Source organism: Erythrolamprus reginae, chromosome 3 (genome assembly GCF_031021105.1).
Source record: "Erythrolamprus reginae isolate rEryReg1 chromosome 3, rEryReg1.hap1, whole genome shotgun sequence".
Classification (NCBI taxonomy): Eukaryota; Metazoa; Chordata; class Lepidosauria; order Squamata; family Dipsadidae; genus Erythrolamprus; species Erythrolamprus reginae.
Window position 1 is genome coordinate 56,986,573 of NC_091952.1, and position 18,264 is coordinate 57,004,836.

General features: G+C 39.6%; 1 protein-coding gene across 1 annotated transcript in view; it reads right to left on the bottom strand.

Moving 5' to 3' along the window:
* The window catches only part of PIK3C2B (phosphatidylinositol-4-phosphate 3-kinase catalytic subunit type 2 beta), a 100,398-nt gene that overhangs the window by 26,923 nt on the left and 55,211 nt on the right, over positions 1 to 18,264 (bottom strand). Inside the window, exons 12-14 of the mRNA XM_070745449.1 lie at positions 17,857 to 18,024; positions 15,778 to 15,889; positions 6,707 to 6,849 (exon numbers count right to left, since the gene is read on the bottom strand). Coding sequence (XP_070601550.1) covers positions 6,707 to 6,849; positions 15,778 to 15,889; positions 17,857 to 18,024 — 423 coding nt within the window. The remainder of the gene's footprint in view (positions 1 to 6,706; positions 6,850 to 15,777; positions 15,890 to 17,856; positions 18,025 to 18,264) is intronic.

Genomic DNA, 18,264 nt, shown 5'->3' on the forward strand with positions numbered 1-18,264 from the left:
CAGATACAAAAAAATCTCCATATAATAACATTTATGCAATTTTTTCACAATTATGCAATTAGACATTGACGGATGGACAGAAGGAATTTTTGGCCTGTTTTTAGATTAAAAGCATACAGACTCACCTGCAAAAAATAGGCTGCTGGCTCCTTACAACTTCAATAAGTTTTGGTTTTGCTACCCCCAATTTTCTTCCTCTTTCCATCATATTTACTAGATTATGGATGTATGGATAGGGATTACCTTTTTTAAAAAAATCTCTATCATACTGAGAAAATGAAGCATGGATTGTAGGTAATCTTAATACTGTACATAATTAAAGCCATTATAAAACCAGGTTGTATCATTAGAGCGTACACTTTTTATTTGCAGAAAAACACTGTGAGATTGGTTCATGCAGGATCACAAAGATGTTGCCATTTGTGTAACCACCAGAGAGCAGCACATTCATTTGAAAATATCCTGTTCTATTTCGATTAGCAGCCAAATCATTTCTTGTCCAAGAAAAAAGACAGGATCAGATGGCTAGCGAGAGAACCTGAAGCAATTCCATCTCCTATCTAATAGGATTAAAAGGACATTCTTCCTAAAGCAGTGTTTCCCAACCTTGGCAACTTGAAGATATATTGGACTTCAACTCCCAGAATTCCCCAGGCAGCAAATGCTGGCTGGGGAATTCTGGGAATTGAAGTCCAGATCTCTTCAAGTTGCCAAGGTTGGGAAACCCTGTCCTAATGGACTACGGAAAAAAAAGAAAGAAAGAAAGCTGCAATCAATTATGACATGTACAAAGTTCAGGAAGAAACTGCTTCCTAGCAGAAGTACAAATAGTCAATTTACAACCCATTTGTTTAACAAAGATTCAAATCTGCAATGTCCTTCGAAAAAGCAACTTGCTACCTGTATTTACACTAACTGTAGAAATATCATGTGATCCCTGTCCCAAAATTGCCAGCTGGCAACTAACTCACATTTGTAACCAGTTGTATTATAAATTGTATCTTATAAGATCTGTTCATCCCCATTTTAGCTGACTGCCAATGGTTTGTACTTAGTGAAGAGGAATACATGCTCTGCAGATGCTCATAGATATTGTTTATGTGGTCCAAATCAAACTCTACTGAAAGCAGCATTTATGGGCTACTGTATTCTGTGCATTTTTAAAATTAAAGCAGTGGTTCGGTACCTTTGGGGGTCGAACGACCGTTTTACAGGGGTCACCTAAGACCATGGGAAAAGACAAATTTCCCATGGTGTTAGTTATAAAGCTTCTATTCTGGCGTCTTGGAACATATTTTTACAATCTGACCAATTAGGCATTTGCAGTGAGGGTGTCCCTCTGACCTTCCTGCCAATCAACTTAAAGCTCTGTTGGGAGAATTGGTGCTAGACTTATGGTTGGGGGACACCAAAACATGATGAATTATATTAAGGGGTCGCAGCATTAGAAAGGTTGAGAACCACTGAATTAAAGGAAGGGCTTCTGCATCCCTACATATCAACTAGTATATGCACATTTTATTGAAATCAGAGTCCTCTTTTGGGGGATGGTGTTAAAGCTTAAACAGCAACTCTGACCAGTGGCTATTCAGCAGTGAGGAAAAGGCCATCTGTCTCAAAACATTCCAACTTGGAACTCATGGAAACAGTTTCTTGGGCTGGAGATTGTTTTCCAGTCCTGGGGGAATCAAGCTTTCTGTGCTTTAAGGCAGAGAAACTCTGGAGGGAGCTCGGGTTTATAATAGGTTGTGGTTAGGATCCAGATCCATCTATTTCAACCCAATTGCATTGTTACTTGAAAAAGAGGGGAAGCAGCTTACAGAGGTCTTGGCAATGCTAGATAGGAGGGGCAATCACATATAATAATGCTAGCTCTGTTCCCACAAGTGTTCTTTAGTTGTGTCCAGGAAATTAATTCACTGGGGCCGGAAGAAAGATGGAGAGTGAAATTGTTGCCCACCCATGTGAACCTCCCACCCCAACAATGACCCAGAGCAGGCAGGAAAATATGTACGATTGCCTCCTGTGAGATATTGGGAAGGTCTTGTTTTTCTACTTTACACCAGTCAGCAACTGCTTCCTCATAAAATATAGAGACTTGCAAGTATAAGGGAAAAAATTTATGGAGATGGTAAAAAAATTAATGGATATGATCAGGCCACCTAGCTTAAATACTATCTTTCCAAAAGACATTGCAGTTAACAGCTTAGAGAAACAGGGACTGTATTTGCTTCCAGTCTACCCCTTATCTCTATAATAGCCTCCTCTGTTCACTCAGATTTTATAGTGCAGAGAAACAATACCCCGTCTGCTGAATTTCCACTGTTCTAAGTCTTGTTACCACCCCCAACCTGATTTATAGTAATGGTGGCGGTAGGGGAAGCAATAAAAATGTAATTGCAGCACCAGCCTGTCTAACATGAAGAGGCACAGAGCTATTAAACTTTGAAGGGTTTGTTGCCTTTAATTACAAAGCTCCCTTGTTGCAGGTTCACCCCATTTTAAGAGGCAAATTCCAAAGAAGAAAAATACTGTTTGTTGTAATAAAAATAATATGTAAGGGAATAATGGGATTTTAAGAAAATGGGTCCTTTAAATATAGCGCATCACTAGAGAATCCAAACCAGCAGATTACACCACAAGCACAAAACAAAACTTAGACATTTGTGCAGAAATTATAACTCAAGGCTATGATTACAAATTAGTCCAAACTGAGAAATTCAAAGTGTGTTGGGACTGCAACTCCCAGGATTCCCAGCCACCATGATCAAGAACAAAAAACTCAATATAACCGAAAATAAGGTTAGGAATTCAAGGAATTTGAATCCCAAAATATTTGGAAGGCACCATATTGAAAATCTTCTTTTCAAATTCCATTTCTAATTTAAAGGAAGATGAAATCATAACACAAGCCAGTGATGGCAAGCCTATGATATTTTTGTTGGCACACCTGACTTCCAGACAATCTGAAATAACAAGTCAGAGGACCTTGTTCTGAGGCATCCAGTCACATGATTTTCTGAGGCTCTACAAGAGCAGGGCCATGGGTGGGTTGCTACCAGTTCGCCCTAGATTGGGCGAACCGGTAGCGGCATCGGGAGGCAAAGCCCACCCACCTGGACGTCATCAAAAACATTCTGCACATGCGCAGGTTCTGTGAATGTGCAGAAGCATTGCACATGCACAAAATATGTACATGTGTGCTCCCGTTCCTGAACTGCTGGCAAAGGTAAGTTGTAATTACGGGCGTGTCTCAACCGCCCGTAATTACAGGGTAAGTAGTCCAGGAAGACACACACCACACGATAAAAGGAAAACCCAAAAGTTTTTATAAACAGAAAAACAGAAACAGCTCCCTTTTTAAATGTCAAAGGGATTTTCTGGTATACACAAGGCACAGGTTAAATGCAGTCCAATTGCTCTCCTAATAACTGGGAAATTGAGTCCAATTCTAAAGTCCAGAGAGTCCTGAACAGCAAAAACCACGATCTTGACGAAATCAGATAAACTGCCATAAGGCTAAAACACTAGACTGCACTTTTATCTGTAGCACTAATTACAGCAGCCCCACCCAACCACAGGTGGCCTCATTTTCTCTTGTAATAATCCTTCAGTTGTTGTCTCCTATGCATCACTCTACGCTTGCGTGGATGTGTCATTAATTCTTGTTCAGAATCCAGGGATGATACAGATGATTGATCTCCTCCTGGGCTGTCTGCCAAACTCCCCTCTTCCCTGTCACTCACACTTCCTTGGTCAAAGGAGACTTCGTCATCAGATTCTAGTGGGAGGAAAACAGGCCTGCGGCATGTGGATGTCTCCCCCACATCCACCTCCACATTCCTTGGGGCAGGAGCTGGGCCAGAGCTAACCACAACAGTAAGTGAAATGCACCATTGAGCAGGGCCCTCTTTTGTGATCTCCGGAGGGTCTGGAGAGGAGAGTCCGGAGAAGGTCCAGAGAGACCTCTTTTGTCTGGGGTGGTGTGGGGTATGACACAGGAGAAAATTCAAGGTAAGCATTTTCTGAATTTTTGACATGTCAAGCCCCAAGGGATCATCATCACTGGCATAGGTTTCATTTGTAGGTTTTTGATTTAATTCTGCTGGGCTTTTATATCATTTTGAATTCTTACTGTGGGCTTTTAGCACAGATGTTTCTCAGAATAGGAAACTTCTCTTTTTACCTTATGTTACTCTGTAAATCATTGCCTCAACATATAAATATATCATTCCATGAATGAAAGGGGATAACAGATGGCTCAAGTCTGGATTTCCTGTTAATGGGTGTTTCTTTCTCAAAGTATTGCACCCTGGAAAAAAAATGAATGGGATTAACTCCCAAATGAATCCACATCATGCCTTTGGGCGAAGTAAAAACAGTTACGTCCCATGGATAGTTCATGTCACCTGATCCTTCTTACTATTGGGGGTGATGAAAATGCTATAAAACTAAGAAAGGGTGATCGGTTCCAGTAAAAACAAAGTAGGCAGGTGAAAGAAATGTCTTGAATAGCTATTTCATGGAAAGGAAGCATTCCTAGTGAGAGAGTGGAACCCATTCCACTCTGAATGCTTCTGAATGCTGGTTTGCAGATAAACTTCATTGTTGGGTTATGTTTGCTGAGGACAGTGATATTTGTAGATCAAAATGTATGGAGATCTATACGTTGGGAAAGCTGAAACATACTCACATTGTGCCCCCACCGTTCCCATAAGGCCTGGGGCTAGTTGACAAGTGAAACACAAGACCATCTGAATATCTAGCTAGCCTTGTTTAGCAATTCTATGCAGAAAAGGGAAACATGTCAGCAGCAAGATGGACGGACACATTGCATCAAGGAGAAATGTACAACTCCAGTTGCCTGATGGCATCTTTTCAGCTATATTTGATGGCTCAGCAATTGCCTGCTGTGTAGAAATGTGCAATTGCTGAGCCATCAAACCACACCCAGCCACCAGTATTTATAGAAGGAAGGCAGCTCAGGTCTCGCTGTGTCCGCCCTAGAACAAGGACAGAAACACCAGCCTGAAGATGACGAGTGGGACCTCGTTGAAACGTCGCCAGAAATTTCCAAATCCTACACGGGAATAAACCCGAATATACCAAGACCATCATACCTGTACCCGTGAAAATCTACGAAAACATATATATATGATCCGACATTAAAAAAACAAACCGTATAGCCCCTCCCTGGTACAGAGCTGGAAGGGATCTGATCTGATAGCTCAACTGCTAATTCTCTGCCTTACAAGGCAGAGTCCACCGGATCAAATCCCAGTAAGGAAGGGTGTGGCTAGCTGATGAGGCCAGAACAAGGCCGAAATAGAAACCAGACTCAGAACACACATTGTAAAACAATCAAGTAGCCTGCAAGTTCCAACTACTCAGGATATCACGCCTAATCTACAACCATTAACTAATCAGCATAGCTCAGCTACATCAACGACCCCAGATGTTACCCCACTGACTCACCAGGAAGTTTCTACACAGCAGGCAATTGCTGAGCCATCAAACCACACCCAGCCACCAGTATTTATAGAAGGAAGGCAGCTCATGTCTCGCAGTGTTCGCCTTAGAACAAAGACAGAAACACCAGCCTGAAGATGACGAGTGAGACCTCGTCGAAACGTCACCAGAAATTTCCAAATCCTACACGGGAAGAAACTCGAATATACCAAGACCGTCATACCTGTACCCATGAAAATATATATATATATATATATATATATATATATATATATATATATATATATATATATATATATATATATAAAATATATATATAAAAATATATATAAAATATATATAAATATATATAAAAATATATATAAATATATATTTGGGGGGGGGATAAAATGAGGAGCTTAAGAGTTTGACCATAAAAGGAGGAAAGCCATATTTGTTTACAGTAGCAAAAAAATTTGAGGGACTTTGGCAGCACCTTTCCTAACTACTATCACACATTTTTATTAGAAGTCACTTGGGACCCATAGTTCCCTCTAAGCTGAGCAGTGAGCAATCGCTCACTTAAAAATCATCATCAACTCAGAGTTTTCCAAACCTGCCCAGAAGCCGAGAGGGAAAGAGTGAGAGGGAAGGAGAGAGAGAGGAAGAGAGGGAGAGAAACAGATAGAAAAAAGAGAGGAAGAAAAAGAGAAAGAAAAAGAATGGGAGTAAGGAAGAGAGAAAGAAAATCAAAATCTAGTTTGAAACTAGCTCAACTATTTAAGTGGCATTTTGATATTGATAGAGTTGCTCTATTATGAGCTCACTGTTATAGACACACAGTACAGTATTTTATTTTGAAATTCTCTGAGGCAAAACAGGGTGGGTTTTTTTTTTTTTTTTGTTTGTTTGTTTATTTATTTATTTATTTATTTATTTATTATTTCTGTGCCGCCCAGTCCCAAAGGGACTGCCGCTCAGACACTATACTTTTCCGCCCCCCCCCCCTAAAAAAAATAGAGGGAACACTGTTGGGACCTGTGTTTTTCTATTGACAAAAACAAAGCCACTTCTTGAGGAGGAAGGTGGATAGCACTTGTTTGCCATTTCCTTCTGAACAGAGAATGGGAGGTTCAGTTTTCCATCCCAACCATCCTCCAGCTGAGGTCATTTGGTTTACTCAAAAATATGAACATTTCGGACTTTCTTTCAACAGCCTGAGTGGACAGGGGTCAGGATGAACACTCCACCCTCTCACCAATAAAGTGATTCCTTCTGCATAACCTCCTTGAGTTTCCGCTGGTCTCCCTCAAAAAGAGTGTTGAAGTTGTACCGGGGACTGAATTCTGCTGGTGGTGGGCTGGTAAACTTAATTTCAAATGCTGAGCTGGGAAAGTCAATCTGCAAGAGAAAGAGAGAGGGGAGAATAGTACAGAGACGCGATCACCATCCAAAAATGATATCGGAAATGTATGCCCTTGTAGGCAATCTAATTGCAAGCAATCTTTTCTCATATCACTTCATGAAACCAGCTTGAAAGCATCTTAGCATCTCCCAGTTGTATTAGAATATTACTATTCTGAGTGGCAATTTAGACAGCAGAGAGATTGTGACATGTCTCATAGAAAAGGGAAAAATTAGAAGCTTAAATTATTCATCTTGCTTAATTTATCGCTATATCCACATAGTACGAAAATCTACAGAATTACAAGTAACTTGAGAAAAGGATTTCTTATAATTGAAGCAATATGTTACCTGTCTTTCCATTTCATCTGCTCCATTTCCTCTTCCTTGGCAAAATATCCATTTCAGAAGGTATAATGCGCAGGTCAGTATATGGACCTGAGTTACATCATGTACTGCACTTCTGGATCTAATCTATTTTATAGATCGCCTCTGATAAAAATAGTCAACAAGTTACCCTCCTAGTAATAGGAGTCAAGATGTAAACAGTATGTATTTCCACTTAATCCAATTTAGAGCAGACCACTACTGTAATGGTTTTATACATTTATAAATGTCCTTCAAAGTAATTTTTCTTCAAAGTAAGAAAGATTTTTTTGGGGGGGGGTTATTTATTTATTTATCTATCTATCTATCTATCTATCTATCTATCTATCTATCTATCTATCTATCTATCTATCTATTTATTGGATTTGTATGCCGCCTCTCTCCGTAGACTCGGGGCGGCTAACAACAGTAATAAAAAACAACATGTAAATCCAACACTAAAACAACTAAGAAACCCTTATTGTAAAACTAAACATACATACATACAAACAAACATACCATGCATAAATTGTAAAGGCATAGGGGGAAAGAATATCTCAGTTCCCCCATGCCTGATGGCAGAGGTGGGTTTTAAGAAGCTTACGAAAGGCGAGGAGGGTGGGGGCAATTCTAATCTCCGGGGGGAGTTGGTTCCAGAGGGCCGGGGCCGCCACAGAGAAGGCTCTTCCCCTGGGCCCCGCCAAACAACATTGTTTAGTTGACGGGACCCGGAGAAGGCCAACTCTGTGGGACCTAACTGGTTGCTGGGATTCGTGCAGCAGAAGGTGGTCCCTGAGATAATCTGATCCGATGCCATGAAGGGCTTTATAGGTCATAACCAACACTTTGAATTGTGACTGGAAACTGATCGGCAACCAATGCAGACTGCGGAGTGTTGGTGTTACATGGGCATTTTTGGGAAAGCCCATGATTGCTCTCGCAGCTGAGTTGGGTCAACTTTATAGGATTAATATAAACCCAAGCTACCCCAATTTCCAGGAGCTGCTTGGGAGAGCAAAGACCAAAGAACAAACCAGGAAAAAGAATCAAAGAAAGGCTTAAAGCCAAACCTCCTATCCTTTTAGCCTGACCATCCTAATGTTACTAGGGAAACTGCAAACACTGAATCATCTGACTGCGCAACCACACACCATGCATTCAAACTGTGATTCACAATACTAGCACAGAAGTAAATGAGTATTGATTTGCCAAGTTTAATCTGCATTTGGCACAACCACCAATCTGGCAGTACACATCACACCATATGCAATAGGAACGTACTGTTCAGCTCTGAGTGTGCCAACAGACCTGTCTCCATAGTAAATGCTGAGCTAAGTGACCACAAATGCATGGCTGTTCTTCCTGCCTAGTCTTCCTGCAGATATGAAGCAGAAAAAAAATCTTCTAGACAGACATATCATCTCCAGGATTTCTTATACATAATTAGTGGAAATATCGGATAGCATGCTAGACAGGCAAAGAGACTAAATAAATAATTTAGGGTTTAAATATATGGCTTAATTAAGAAGACTCCAGAATGGGCAAGTTGCTTTGGAAAACTAATGTAGCACTGTGGCTATGAGAATCATTATCCTTTGGCTCAGAGCCCATGTTTTGAGTCTTTATGACTTCACTAGAAAGTCAAAAGCAAATTTTAACTTCAATCCTCCCCCTTTTCTCCTGCAATCTAAGTATTGTATATTAATTGAAGTGAGAGAAGTCTTTATAAAACCTATTTAAATTTTCATATTTCATCTTTGAAAGAGTAATTATAAACCACAATATTTTCTGGTATAAAGGTTTTTGACAGTATTAATATTATTTTTATATTTTCTTAATTCATATCATTCTAATACATTGACAAATAAAATGGATTATTAGTTATAAATACACATAGTTTTTGATGAAGATAAAAGCACATTTAAGTTCCCATTTTCTACAAACTTACATGTGTATATTAAAGATACCAAATTTATATGTATGTATATATATATATGCGCACACACACGCAGACACAGCTATATACATATTCAATCCTCCCCTTTTCTCCTGCAATGTAAGTACTGTATTAGCGAATGCCAATTCAGAATGTTGAAGGAAAAATTACAAACTGATAATAAATATGAAATTTGAATATTCATGCAATCACATACACATCACTTCAATCTGACTGCATTCTAACAATATGTGACAACACGTTAAACAGTTCCAGTGAGTAACTAGATTCTCACATTCTAGGATTGGCTCAAGGCATTCAATCTCTAAAGATCTTCCAGGAAAATTATCCTGACATGTGTCCAGATAGCCAGGAGAATAGGAGACACACCTACCTTGTGGGGTAGGCTCTTCCACAGGATGAGAATGTCCCCTCTGAGAATGCTCACTTCTGTATCTTACCCTACTGTACTTTCTGTTGGGTTGGTAACATCAGTAAGTATCTGGATTGGATAAACTGAATTTACCTAGGACTGGTGATCTCCAAAATGCCCAGGACCTAAGCCACATATGGAATACACACTTCGAAATAACCTGATAAGTAATCCAGCTCCTATAGTAATAGTATTATCTGGCAATGTTGAGTTCGACCAGTAAGCACACATGTAGCTTCATGTTGCACGAAATACAGCTTCAAACATATCCCCATGTAGAACAAATTACAGCAATCTAGGCAAGAGGTCACAAGGATATCTATCTGTCTGTCTGTCTGTCTGTCTGTCTGTCTATCATCTATCTATCTATCTATCTATCTATCTATCATCTATATCTATCTATCTATCTATCTATCTATCTATCTATCTATCATCTATCTATCCATCATCTATTTATCTATTCACTCACTCATTCATTCATTCATTCATTCATTCATTCATACATACATACATACATACATACATACATACATACATACATACATACATTCATTTGTATTTGTATTGCCACTGACTCCAAAAAGGACTCAGAGCAGCTAACAGTAGCCATAAATACAATAACAATACAATAAACCCATGCTTACTACAGTCAGTCCTAATTCCAGGCCCCTAGAAAAGCCGGGTGTTAACAACTTTCCAGAAGACTGGTACAGTGGAGACAGGGTGGAGGATCTCTGGAGGCAGTTGATTCCAAAAGGTCAGAGCCACCACAAAGAAGGTGGCTCATTGCCAGCCGACATTGCTTGGTGGATAGTACCTGGAGAAGGCTAACTCTGTGGGCCCTTACTGGCCACAGCAAAGTGTGAGGCAGGGGGTGGTCCCTGCACATTATACCTTCTGATGTGAAATTCGATCATGTCGCATGACATCACATGATTTATTGTGACATTTTTTGCCTTTGCCAAGCTGCGGTGGTGGTGGCCAGCGTTTAATGCATCCAACCTGTAGGCTGCCAGTTTGACACCTGTCGTAGAGTAAGTAGCTTTCTCAATTAATAGCTTCCCTTGCTTGGATTAGGATTTAGGTTCCCCCACCCGCCAATTTTCCAATTCAGGAGTCTCCAAGCACTGGCTCAGCCCATCTGTATTACATTTTCCATTCAATATAAGGCAGGGTGAGTTCCGGCTTATCTTGCTGCCTCCCGTGGCCGCATGGCTGGGCTTTATGGGTGCGTGCTTCACACATGCACAGTGTAAAAAAAAAACCCCAAATAAAAAACTGAAAACAAAATGGCGACACATGCAGTGCCGGAAACTCAGCTTCTGCATATACACAGAAGGGGGGGGGGGGGGGACAGGAAAAAAAACCAGAAAAACAATCAGAAAAAAATGAAAAGAAGAAAAGAAAAAGATGGTGACGCCCACTGACTGGCCGGTTCTGTGACATCATCATGACATCACCAGCAGGTTGCTACCAGTTTGGGCAAATCTCTCCAAACTGGGAGTAACCCATTTCTGACACAAACATAGAAACATAGAAGACTGACAGCAGAAAAAGACCTCATGGTCCATCTAGTCTGCCCATATACTATTTCTTGTATTTTATCTTAGGATGGATATATGTTTATCCCAGGCATGTTTACATTCAGTTACTGTGGATTTACCAACCACGTCTGCTGGAAGTTTGTTCCAAGGATCTACTACTCTTTCAGTAAAATAACAAAGTGGAGGTATATAACCATATAGTCTTCCCTCTCCCTCTCTCCTCCACCCCCTACATGTTTAACTAGCCATAATCAACTGAATCTGAATACAAAAAATTAAAACATATTCATGATACTTCATCCCAAATTGACAGGTTACCTTCTAATGGCTTTATATAGATTTTAAAGCAGTATCAGAAAGACTGAGTCCTAGTGAACTTCATCCTGGAACAGTTGAGGGTTCCACGTGTCCTACTCTTATTGGACTTTAAAATTCTTGTGGAATCTGAGCCTTTTTGTTGTTACATTGATTAATAAGGTATTTCCTTTGAGTTTCTTTCAAGATGAAAGATGTGATCAGATTTCTTGTCAATTATGGATAAAAATATGATGTCCACATATAGATGCGTTCAGCATGCATTTGTTATTGCCTGCTCAATGCATCTTTAGTAGCAGCTTTGATGAAAACAATACATTAATGCATGAAGAACTCAATAGATTTGTAAGTATCTATGGAAAAGTAAAATTAACTGCTTGGTTACAGGCCAAATAAATCAATACTGAATAAGCAGGTCAGTGATCTGCAGCAGCAGGGAAGGGAAGTAAGTGGAGCAAGGCAGGGTGAGGTCAGGTGCTCAGTAATGATTCTCATTTTTACTCCAAGTCAGTGGTGTGTACATGATATGGCCCAAGGGAGAAGGTTTTTTTTTAAAACCAGCCCAGCTGGATTCCCTCTCTGTCTGCCAAGTCTTTAACAATCTCTACCTTGCCTTCAATTCCTTTTGTCCACACCCTAAGCAGCAGACTTTGCCATCTCATTTCATAGCCAAAATGTTATTCACAAATACAGTGGAAAGAACACAGGGGAGGAGAGAGAAAGAAAGTTATCCACTAGAGTTGAAAAGAAGGAAGAGACAACGAAGCAATCAAAAAAGAAGAAACAGTTGCTGTTTGAGTGTATGGATACTGGGAATCACATTAAGGTATAAATTGCAAGGACTTCCACTTGGTTATTATAGGTATTAATAGAAAAATCAAACAGTTCTTTGAAAGAGCATACAATTACATTAAGTTTCTTATATCCCAGCATTGATTTTTTTCCCCCTTCATGTATTCACAAGAAATTAAAGAGTAACTTAATAATAGTAATGATTTTAGCTTTCCTAAACAAGAATCTGCCAGAGAAGAATAGAATTGGTGCATCTCTAATTAGTAGAGGCCAGCAATTTATCTGAAGTTTATCGGAGCAAAAGTTTGTTATTTCAAAGGACATTCATTGAAGTTACTAGGTTTTAGGACAGAATTGGAATCAAGGACTTTAATTACAGTCTTTCAAACTATTTGTAAGATTTATTGATTTGATTTCTATACCTGCGTATCATAACAAGTCACTCTGGGGAGGTACAACATCAAAACAAATTTCAAACAATTAAAATAATATTTGCAAATCAAATATATATGGAACCAAGTAGTACTGTAACCATGGATGTTAACAGAGATAAGCACTTCGGTTCTTGACACACCCAGGGCACCAACTTGGCACACAACCATGGTCTTATTAAGATGCTGAATTTATATTTTACTGACAAAGAAATAAAGGGAGACTATGTGGGTAAAATACAAATTCAACACAAAAATAGTTTGTTGTAAAAATGCCTGTATGCATAGTTTCCTTGGAAAAGGCAAAAAGGGAAGCAGTCTGCTCCATCCCATACAGTGGTACCTCTACTTACGAACTTAATTTGTTCCATGACCAGTTTCTTAAATAGAAAAGTTTGTAAGAAGAAGAAGCAATTTTTCCCATAGGAATCAATTTAAAAGCAAATAATGTGTGCGATTGGAGGGTGGAGGCCTTGTTTCCTCCCAGGAGATTCCTAGAGAGGCCCCATGGAGGCTTCTCCCTGACTTTTCCGGCCTTGTTTCCTCCCAGGAGATTCCTAGAGAGGCCCCACGGAGGCTTCTCCCTGCCTTTTCCGGTTACAGTTTTGGAGGCTCAGGTTTGTAAGTGGAAAATGGTTCTTGAGAAGAGGCAAAAAAACCTTTCACATCCAGTTCTTATTTAGAAAGGTTCGTAAGTAGAGGCATTCTTAGGTAGAGGTACCACTGTATTTGGGAGACCAGGTTGTCCTGACAGACCTATCTCACTGGAAAAACCTCTTATTAAGACGCATTTTTGTTACTGAAAATTTACATTTCTAAGTGGCCATCTATGAACACAAATTAATCAAAAGATCATAGAATTGGAGTAACCGTGAAGGTCATCTGGTCTAACTCCTTACTAGGATCTCCCAGAATAGGATTTTTCAAACTGCTCAGTGAGAACTTGCTGAGAAACTAAAAGAGGAAAAAAGCTCATTCAAACACATCCAATTTTCTAAAGTTCTGCTTCTTGACCAGGAGCTATAAGATTTTTTTTTTAAAAAAGAGAAAGGAATGCACACGCTGATCATACTTGAAAACTCCTGCCCTAAAGCAAGTTCATCCCTCTCTGCCTGATGGAGAACTCACACTTCATTTGGCAGCCTGTTCTACCGTTAATAGATTTATTCTGCTCCTGCCCTCTAGGGCAAGGCTGTGCAGCCGTCCACTCCCTTTTCTATGTGGCAGCCCTTCAGATACTTGAATTTAAGATAGGCAGATCTTTGAAATTAACAAGAGCAAACCTGCTTGTGCTTTTGGAAAGATATGCATTATTTGCTTATTTGTACCTGGACTATCATTACGTCTTGTACATTATGATTCTTGATGATGTATCTTTTCTTTTATGTACACTGAGAGCATATGCACCAAAACGCATTCCTTGTGTGTCCAATCACACTTGGCCAATAAAACTCCTATTCTATTCTATTCTATTCTGTTCTATTCTAAAACACTATTTATTTATTTTTATTTATTTATTGTTAGAGTTGGAAGGGACCATGTGGGTCATCAAGTCCAACCCCCTGCCTAAGCAGGAACCCTATAGCACCCCAGCCAAATGGCAGTCCAATTTCTTCTTTAAAATGTCCAGAGTATTGGAGTTCACAACGTCCGCTGGTAGGTTGTTCCACTGGTTGATCGTTCTGACCGTCAGGAAGTTCTTCCTTATTTCCAGGTTGAATCTCTCCTTGGTCAGCTTCCACCCGTTGTTCCTCATCCAGCCCTCCGGTGCCCTGGAGAATTAAGTGACCCCCTCCTCTCCGTGGCAACCCCTCGTATACCTGTAGACTGCTATCATGTCCACTCTGGACCTCCTTTTCTCTAGGCCATCCATGCCCAGTTCCCGCAGTCTCTCTTCGTAAGTCTTGGTTTCTAGACCCCTGATCATTTTGGTTGCTCTTAAGATCATTTTGGTTGCACTATTAAGAGCACATTCTCACAACATTTTTATTTTAAATACGGCCTCCTTCCCCCCATTCCTTTGGCTCATAATGGAGTCTTTGCTTCCCTCATTTAAAAAGTAAATCCTGAAACCCAAAGAACTAAGGAGGTTTCCTTCAGCATTGTTGTCCCTGTATCCTTCATCATGGATTGGGAAGGTATGGCCCTCCAGATGATGCGATAAAACTCCCGCCAGTCCCACCCAGCACAACATTGAAGGACACTAGTTGTTGTAGCAGTGGTGATTGTTTGTTATATTTGACATCCTGGTTTTTCTCAAGAGCTTAAAGGCATCTTGTAAGGGAATGTCGCTTCATTTAACTCCTATATCTAATTCCTATAATGTTCTTGCAGACTGTGTAGTCTGGAGAACAGAAGGGAAAGGGGGGGGGGGGAACACATGATCGAAACATTTAAATACTGTATGTTAAAGGATTAAATAAGGTTCAGGAGAGAAGTGTTTTTAGTAGGAAAGTGAACACAAGAACAAGGGGGCACAATCTGAGGTTAGTTGGGGGAAAGATTAGAAGTAATTTGAGAAAATATTATTTTACTGAAAGAGTAGTAGATGCTTGGAACAAACTTCCAGCAGATGTGGTTGGTAAATCCACAGTAACTGAATTTAAACATGCCTGGGAAAAACATATATCCATCCTAAGATAAAATACAAGAAATAGTATAAGGGCAGACTAGATGGACCATGAGTTCTTTTTCTGCAGTCAATCTTCTATGTTTCTATGTTTCTATTTCTCCCTGCTGCTAGTCCCTGTGATGTCAGCTGGCTCAAAGACAAAAACATGGGAATTCCCAGTCCTAATATGACATTTTAATTGCTATGTTGCATTACTGTGTAAACAACCTATACTATACCGATACTTTTGTACTGCAGCTAACATTAATGAAAGATATTCTGTTTTGAAAGTCACTCAACATAATCCTCACTAACACCTGAATGAAGCTCAATATAAAATTTCCACAAGTCAGTTATTGTATATCTCTAGAAAGAGGACCTCTAAATTAAGCCCAGTAGGGGTGCTTGTACAACAGCAGACTTGGACATTGTGTCATTATAACTTCCTCTTGTATGAATTTAGGTAATAAAAACCATAGCTGTAGCAGGAAACTCACTTGTAGAATAACACTATCAGGCTGGTTAAAGTTGGGAGAACTTGATCTGGCACTAGAAGGACCTTGAGTTGCGGGCCACAAACCTAGGAGTTTTCTTCCACAAGTCAGGACTCTGTGACGAAAATAAAATAAAAACACAAGCAAAAAATCACTGATGGCAGATTCAGATCCTGTATAAAGCATAATATTAATTTAGAATACGAAGCAATTCCAACAGAATCTACCACAACAAACTCAAACTGCTTTGTTATACTGACAATATCAATGTCACTGTTGGAAAAGAGGTTCAAAATGCTCCTTAAAGAGCTATAAAAAAGGTCCTTTAATCCAAGTCTACTGAGCGGCATACAAATTTAATAAATAACAAAAATTTAATAAATAATAATAATAACTTTGTGAAGTATAATTATTATTTTCAGATGTAGATGACCAATATTTATTTGTTTACTTAGATTTATGGAAATGGAGCCCAAATGAAGCATCTCCAGAAAATAGTGGTCCAGTCTTTGTTGAACATATTCAGCTGAGGGAAGCTCTCCATTCTCTTGGTAATTTGGCTCCACCATTAAACCATTTTTACCAGAAGAAATATTTTCCTAACATTTAATGAGGTGGGGTTTTTTTTAGTTCTGTAAATTGACAGATAACTGTGTCCTGATTTTGTATTATACAGGACAAAATCTAAAAATAATCGTGAATTACTTTTGCAGCAAAAAACACATGGGAATGTTGACTGCTATATTTATACCACTTGCTTAATCACAGAGTCATTTGTGCCATCCTAGCCAGCTTTCTCTAGGCCACTTTTCTTCCCTGAAGGGATAGTTACCAACAAAATAGATCCAGATCAGAAGTAGGTAAATTGATGCCCATAGGAACTAACATGCCTCCAAACGTTTTTCTAGAACTTACCAGTCTGCCTAAAACATCTGATTTTGTAAAACATTTCTTAAAAGAAAAAATAACTAGGAAAACATCGTATTTCTCTGAGGGATGTCTCTTGAAAATTATAGATAGAGGCTAGAGAATAGGATAAGATGAGCTAGAATTGTTTTAGGAATGACCATCCCAACTATTATGGCTATTTTGTAGATAGGCAAGTCTCCAACATACACTCCAACTCCTTAGGTCAGTGTTTTTCAAGCAGTGTGCCGCGAGACATGATCAGGCGTGCCGCGAAACTCAGAGAGAGAAAGAAAGCAAGAGAGAGAGAAAGCAAGAGAGAGAGAGAAAGAGAGAAAGAAAGCAAGAGAGAGAGAAAGCAAGCGAGAAAGAAAGCAAGAGAAAGAGCGAGCGAGAGAGAAAGAGAACAAGAGAGAGGAAGAAAGCAAGAGAGAGAGAGAAAGAGATGGAAGGAAGGAGAGAGAAAGACATAGAGGGAGTTAGGGAGGGAGAGAGAAAGAGAGCAAAAAGAGGAAGGAGGGAAGAGAAAGAAAGAGGGATGAAGAGAGACAGAAAGAAAGAGGAAGGGAGAGAAAGAGGGAGAGAGAGAGAAATAAAACAAAAGGGAGGAAGAGAGAGAGAGAGAATTTTTTTGTCCAAACTTTTTTTAGCCCCCCCCCCTCCCCACACTCAATGTGCCCCAGGGTTTCGTAAATGTAAAATATGTGCCGCGGCTCAAAAAAGGTTGAAAATCACTGCCTTAGGTGTTCCCATGACTGTGCCTTAAGCAACAAAAGGCTAACAATTCATAGGAACCATTGGGTCATTTATTATTTGAAAGTTTGATTCCATTCACCCATGATTCAATTAAAAATAAGGTGTTAAATCATTTCCTTTTGGCCTTGCAATTTCTCTCCTTCGTATCAATGTATCTAATGAATATATAGTGCATGGTTATCTGTACAGTATACATTCACCTGCCAATGTAAGTGAATATTTTGGGGTGAGTCAAACTCTAATTGATGAGAGTTCTTCAGAGTTTTGCAACCAGATTCCTTTTCTATGCTTGCTGTAATAGAGCAATACAGGGAACTGCTTGGGATTCATCTCTAACTGATGTTCTGAAAAGCTTCACTGTTTATCCTCAGTGGAATTCACTATTCCTCCCACGGAAGTAATAGCAGCAGGCACACTTACTGCCGAAAGTTGAAGAGAGGAGTAGTGACCCAGCCCAGAGCTTCTGGGGCGCGGCGCTGCTTGTTTGTCTCTGAAGAGCTCCCCGGAGGTGGGATTGGAATAGCGAAGAGCGTGGCTGTCAGAAGAGTCTCCCGTGGCAGATGATTCATTTGAACTGGGAAACATATCCTGAAAGAGATTACAATAAATTAGCTTAAAATTATACCATAGTTTCACATTAGTATTTTTTTAAAAAAAAAAATCGTTCCATTGAATTTCTATTACGGAATTTACATCATAGAAAATAATTATCTTAATAGCTACTCATAGCAGTCCCAAGACTTGGGAAACTATGGCCCTCCAGTTGCTGCTGAATTAAATTTCACGGTACATTTGGCCATCCTAGAAGGGGTTTGATGAAGCTGCACA